The 6279-nt window shown below is 44.6% G+C and overlaps 1 protein-coding gene across 1 annotated transcript; it reads right to left on the reverse strand.

Annotated features, from left to right (window-relative positions):
• Positions 1–279: 279 nt before the first annotated feature.
• Positions 280–2079, reverse strand: LOC124696450 (CREB-regulated transcription coactivator 1-like). Its single transcript, XM_047229181.1, has 3 exons — positions 2070–2079; positions 1522–1931; positions 280–1372 (listed from the first exon to the last, which is right to left on the reverse strand). The coding sequence occupies exons 1-3, from the start codon at positions 2077–2079 to the stop codon at positions 1163–1165; spliced, it is 630 nt and encodes a 209-aa protein (XP_047085137.1). The 3' UTR covers positions 280–1162.
• Between the last annotated feature and the right edge of the window lie 4200 nt (positions 2080–6279).

Here is a 6279-nt window from a genome sequence, read left to right on the forward strand (position 1 = left end):
TCCCTAACATCAACCATCTAGTTCCATTTTGACTCCGGCTTGACACTCGAGGCCGTTCTCCATTCACTGCCTCCAGATTGGCATAATCCTCTTAAGGATCATTTAAATAAGAGCCAAAACCAAATTATAAAACACTAGCTATCACTAGCTGAAAAACCATCCGCTGGAACGGCATAATCCTCTTAAGGATCATTTAAACAAGAGCCAAAACCAAATTATAAAACACTAGCTATCACTAGCTGAAAAACCATCCGCTGGAACAGCGCCTAATGGTTCAGGTTCAGAAGGACGTCATTAACATTAGTGATGCATGACACTGATAGATGTTTAAAGAACAAACTGACAGCAAAGACTCACAAGCTAAAATGCACCAATCCTGTTGCCTTATTATAAACTACATTACCCAAACTAAAAAACTTTTCCCTGCAAAGTGAAAAAAACGCCAGATTGATCTGCTGTCTGATGATGGTAACGCCACAGCAGGTACAGACTCAATCTGGCCTTCAAAAACACCAGATGGATCTGCTGCCATTATCCCCGATGACCTCAGGTCCTCAATATATGTCTCCTTCCATATGAAGAACCTGCATGGTGAAAATTCCTGCAGAGAAATGAAAAAATGCCAGGACAATTTCACATGATAATACCTAAACCTTTACAGTATACTGATTTCACATTTAAAAAATGCAGAAGTCAATGTATATATTGGATGGTGCTATAAATACCTCAATAAGGGAGGGCGCTGTTCAGGTAATGTGTTTGCACCTATCGATTCGCTTGACTGATACTAACACTTGATCACAAAAACTATGCAGGCTTGATTAAATGCCGGTGCTGAATAATTTACTTGACAATGTCGGGTGTACAATTAGATAGAAAATGAATCCCAAAACGGTCCGTACATGCTGTTTTTAGATGAAATACATACGCCAACTATAAACATGGTGCGTTTCCATCGTATATTTTGATTTATCATACACCATCTGTTTGAGTGCTTTTAGAATCCAGATTGAAATCATGTTGTTGATGAACCTGAAACACTTCTTCCTAACAACATACTCGGCGACACGTAGGACCCTACTCCAGCTAATAAACGGTGTAAAACTGCTATGAACAATAAAATTTCCAACTAACGTGACTATGCAGAGTTCAGAAGTCACGACTAAAAAAGGAACAAGAATAAGTTCCTGCAGCACTTGAAGAACTCCTTCCCAGCGTTCTTGACGTTCTCGCACACTCCCCATGTCAATGGAGAAGCACCACACCGTGGGCAGGGCAGCATTGGGAAACCCCTTCCAGAGGACGCGTCCTGAAAACTCCCCGCGTTGTTCCCTTGCTGGCCATGAACAAGGTCATCGATTGATGACGGTGCCTGCCAGGAAACATCAAACGGCAGGCAAATCAGATGGTCTGGCTGAGGGGCATATCAATATATTAGATTAACGCTGAAAAAATCCTTAGATACAAGCAGAAAAAATGCAAATAAACAGAAGGGGATTCACAAAAGCATGCAAAGGGAACCTTTGATTTCGCAGGTAAATCTAGCTCGGGAGTCAGCTCTTCTTCCACGGCGATGTTCCGTCGCCCTTGGGACCGACTCCTGCCGCAGGAACGCGGCGCCGCCGTTAACCGGACTGGGCAGGGATGAGTGGCAGGTTGAGGGGATGGAGACGCGGAGAAGAGGGAGGAGGGGATGGCGCAGGAGGTGGGCGTTAAGAGAAACGGCAGGGCGCTGAGAGAACGAACAGACTGCTGCCGCAGGAACGGGGCGCCGCCGGCAACCGGACTGGGCCGGGATGAGTGGCAGGTCGAGGGATGAAGGCGCGGAGGAGAGGGAGGAGGGGATGGCGCAGGAGGTGGGCGCTGAGAGAAACGGCAAGGCGCCACGGAGATCCGCTCGATGCAGGGGCCTGCGGGGCGCAGCCGGCCGCCTGCCGCCGGGAAGTGGAGGGCTCGCCGGTTCGGTCAGATCTTCGGGGATGGATGCTCGGGGTAGGTGGAGGGAGGCGGAACGGCAGGCCAACACAGGAATCCGCGAAGCAGGGATCTGCCGGAGCGCCGCCAGTCACCGGGAACCATGGCAGATCGCGGATCGATGTGCGGGGTGGGGGTGGGGGTGGGGGTGGAGGGCGGGGAGGCGGGGATGAGAGGGCCACGACGACGGAAATAAATGCGATTCCCAGAGGAAAATGCCAAAGCCAATGGCTCCGACAGAAACGGACAAGCCCAACGGCTCTACTCTGCAAGCCTCAGAGTGATGCTGCCGGACTGATGGAGAGCCAGACCCGGATGCAGTCATTGGGCCACTAAAAAAGAAAGATGCTTATTTAAAAAGAAATTGAACCAACTTAGCACGGATCTTGGCATGGAGGTGAAGGGCAACGATAGCATGCACTGCAGTTTAGTTACGTACGAAAACTTTTGTCTACTGATACGTTTCCAACGTATCGATAATTTCTTGTGTTCCATGCCACATTATTGATGTTATCTACATGTTTTATGCACACTTTATATCATATTCGTGCATTTTCTGGAACTAACCTATTAACAAGATGCCGAAGTGCCGATTCTGTTTTCTACCTGTTTTTGGTTTCGAAATCCTAGTAAAGAAATATTCTCGGAATTGGACGAAATAAAAGCCCGGAGGCCTATTTTCTCACGAAGCTTCCGGAAGTCCGAAGGAGAGACGAAGAGGGGCCACGGGGCGCCAAACCCTAGGGCGGCGCGGCCCCACCCCCGGCCGCGCCGGCCCGTGGTTTGGGCCCCCGTGCCGCCTCTTGACCTGCCCTTCCGCCTACAAATAGCCTCCGTGACGAAACCCCCGGTACCGAGAGCCACGATACGGAAAACATTACCGAGACGCCGTCGCCGCCGATCCCATCTCGGGGGATCCCGGAGATCGCCTCCGGCACCCCGCCGGAGAGGGGAATCATCTCCCGGAGGACTCTACACCGCCATGGTCGCCTCCGGAGTGATGAGTGAGTAGTCTACCCCCGGACTATGGGTCCATAGCGGTAGCTAGATGGTTGTCTTCTCCCCATTGTGCTATCATTGTCGGATCTTGTGAGCTGCCTATCATGATCAAGATCATCTATATGTAATTCTATATGTTGCGTTTGTTGGGATCCGATGAATAGAGAATACTTGTTATGTTGATTATCAAAGTTATGCTTATGTGTTGTTTATGATCTTGCATGCTCTCCGTTATTAGTAGATGCTCTCGGCCAAGTAGATGCTTTTAACTCCAAGAGGGAGTACTTATGCTCGATAGTGGGTTCATGCTCGCATTGACACTCGGGACGAGTGACGAAAGTTCTAAGGTTGTGTTGTGTCTGTTGCCACTAGGGATAAAACATTGATGCTATGTCTAAGGATGTAGTTGTTGATTACATTACGCACCATACTTAATGCAATTGTCCGTTGCTTTGCAACTTAATATCGGAGGGGGTTCGGATGATAACTCTGAAGGTGGACTTTTTAGGCATAGATGCAGTTGGATGGCGGTCTATGTACTTTGTCGTAATGCCCAATTAAATCTCACTATACTCATCATGATATGTATGTGCATTGTCATGCTCTCTTTATTTGTCAATTGCCCAACCGTAATTTGTTCACCCAACATGCTGTTCGTCTTATGGGAGAGACACCTCTAGTGAACTGTGGACCCCGGTCCAATTCTCTTTACTCGAAATACAATCTACCGCAATACTTGTTTCTACTGTTTTCTCTCGCAAACAATCATCTTCCACACAATACGGTTAATCCTTTGTTACGACGAAGTCGGTGAGATTGACAACCTCACCGTTTCGTTGGGGCAAAGTAGCTTGGTTGTGTTGTGCAGGTTCCACGTTGGCGCCGGAATCTCCGGTGTTGCGCCGCACTACATCCCGCCGCCATCAACCTTCAACGTGCTTCTTGGCTCCTCCCGGTTCGATAAACCTTGGTTTCTTTCTCGAGGGAAAACTTGCTGCCGTGCGCATCATACCTTCCTCTTGGGGTTGCCCAACGAACGTGTGAAATACACGCCATCAAGCTCTTTTTCTGGCGCCGTTGCCGGGGAGATCAAGACACGCTGCAAGGGGAGTCTCCACTTCTCAATCTCTTTACTTTGTTTTTGTCTTGCTTTACTTTATTTACTACTTTGTTTGCTGCATTATATCAAAACACAAAAAAATTAGTTGCTAGTTCTACTTTATTTGCTATCTTGTTTGCTATATCAAAAACACAAAAAAATTAGTTTACTTGCATTCACTTTACTTATTTCATCATGTTTCCTTTTAATTTTACTACAAAGAACATACCGGTAGGACGTGGGTCTATAGTCGGGAGAAATAATATAGAAGAATTCTTCAACCATGTTAGTACCATTGAAAATTTTGAAGATAGACACTTGATAGATCTTGCGCCTACTTATGAAATTGTCTGCTGCGCATTTAGTTCGCTTGTTGGAAACTAAATTTGTTAATCTTAATCCTATAATCCAACACATGTTTTTCACGCTTGGTGATATGGAAGAAGGGGAAAAGAAAGATTTTGTATTAGAAACCCTTCTTAGAGAATTTGGTGGTCTAGCAAGAGAAGCTAGAAAGGTGTTTGCTAAATTTAATATGCTTGGTTCTCCTACTAATTTTGTTAGTCTCCTTGAAAAGATGGATATGGATAGAATAAGATACACTAATAATATTGATGATGGAGGGGAGATCAAAGCACCAATACCATGTAAGCTCCTAGCTATGAATGATGCACTAGAAAATAACTATGCTTGGCTTGTTCCTGAAAATTTGTTTGATGAGAGTAGCACACCTAAGACTAATGAAAAGGGAGATGCTAAAACTTATGTATCTAATATAATATGCCTAGTTGAGAAAACTCCACACCTCGCTGAGAATGCACCATCCTTCGATAATACTTGATACACACTTTCTGCGCCTAGCTGAAAGGCGTTAAAGAAAGCGCTTATGGGAGACAACCCATGTTTTTACCTACAGTACTTTGTTTTTATTTTGTGTCTTGGAAGTTGTTTACTACTGTAGCAACCTCTCCTTATCTTAGTTTTGAGTTTTGTTGTGCCAAGTTAAGCCGTTGATAGAAAAGTAAGTACTAGATTTGGATTACTGCGCAGTTCCAGATTTCTTTGCTGTCACGAATCTGAGCCCACTGCCCTGCAGGAAGCTCAGAAAATTATGCCAATTTACGTGCATGATCCTCAGATATGTACGCAACTTTCATTCAATTTGAGCATTTTCATTTGAGCAAGTCTGGTGCCATTTTAAAATTCGTCAATACGAACTGTTCTGTTTTGACAGATTCTGCCTTTTATTTCGCATTGCCTCTTTCGCTATGTTGGATGAATTTCTTTGATCCACTAATGTCCAGTAGCATTATGCAATGTCCAGAAGTGTTAAGAATGAGTGTGTCACCTCTGAATATGTCAATTTATATTGTGCACTAACCCTCTAATGAGTTGTTTCGAGTTTGGTGTGGAGGAAGTTTTCAAGGATCAAGAGAGGAGTACGATGCAACATGATCAAGGAGAGTGAAAGCTCTAAGCTTGGGGATGCACCCGGTGGTTCACCCCTGCATATATCAAGAAGACTCAAGCGTCTAAGCTTGGGGATGCCCAAGGCATCCCCTTCTTCATCAACAAATTATCGAGTTCCTCCCCTGAAACTACATTTTTATTCGGCCACATCTTATGTGCTTTTTCTTGGAGCGTCGTTTTGTTTTTGTTTTTGTTTTGTTTGAATAAAATGGATCCTAGCATTCACTTTATGGGAGAGATACACACTCCGCTGTAGCTTATGGACAAATATGTCCTTGGTTTCTACTCATAGTATTCATGGCGAAGTTTCTCCTTCGTTAAATTGTTATATGGTTGGAATTGGAAAATGATACATGTAGTAATTGCTATAAATGTTTTGGGTAATGTGATACTTGGCAATTGTTGTGCTCATGTTTAAGCTCTTGCATCATATGCTTTGCACCCATTAATGAAGAAATACATAGAGCATGCTAAAATTTGGTTTGCATATTTGGTTTCTCTAAGGTCTAGATAATTTCTAGTTTTGAGTTTGAACAACAAGGAAGACGGTATAGAGTATTATAATGCTTTCAATATGTCTTTTATGTGAGTTTTGCTGTACTAGTTCATCCTTGTGTTTGCCTCAAATAGCCTTGCTAGCCTAAACCTTGTATCGAGAGGGAATACTTCTCATGCATCCAAAATACTTGAGCCAACCACTATGCCATTTGTGTCCACCATACCTACCTATACTACAT

This window comes from Lolium rigidum, chromosome 3 (genome assembly GCF_022539505.1).
Source record: "Lolium rigidum isolate FL_2022 chromosome 3, APGP_CSIRO_Lrig_0.1, whole genome shotgun sequence".
Classification (NCBI taxonomy): Eukaryota; Viridiplantae; Streptophyta; class Magnoliopsida; order Poales; family Poaceae; genus Lolium; species Lolium rigidum.

Coding starts and splice junctions, on each gene's coding strand:
- LOC124696450 (XM_047229181.1), bottom strand. Junction 1,373..1,521: donor ATTTACCTGCGAAATCAAAG/GTTCCCTTTGCA, acceptor GTTTCCTGGCAG/GCACCGTCATCAATCGATGA.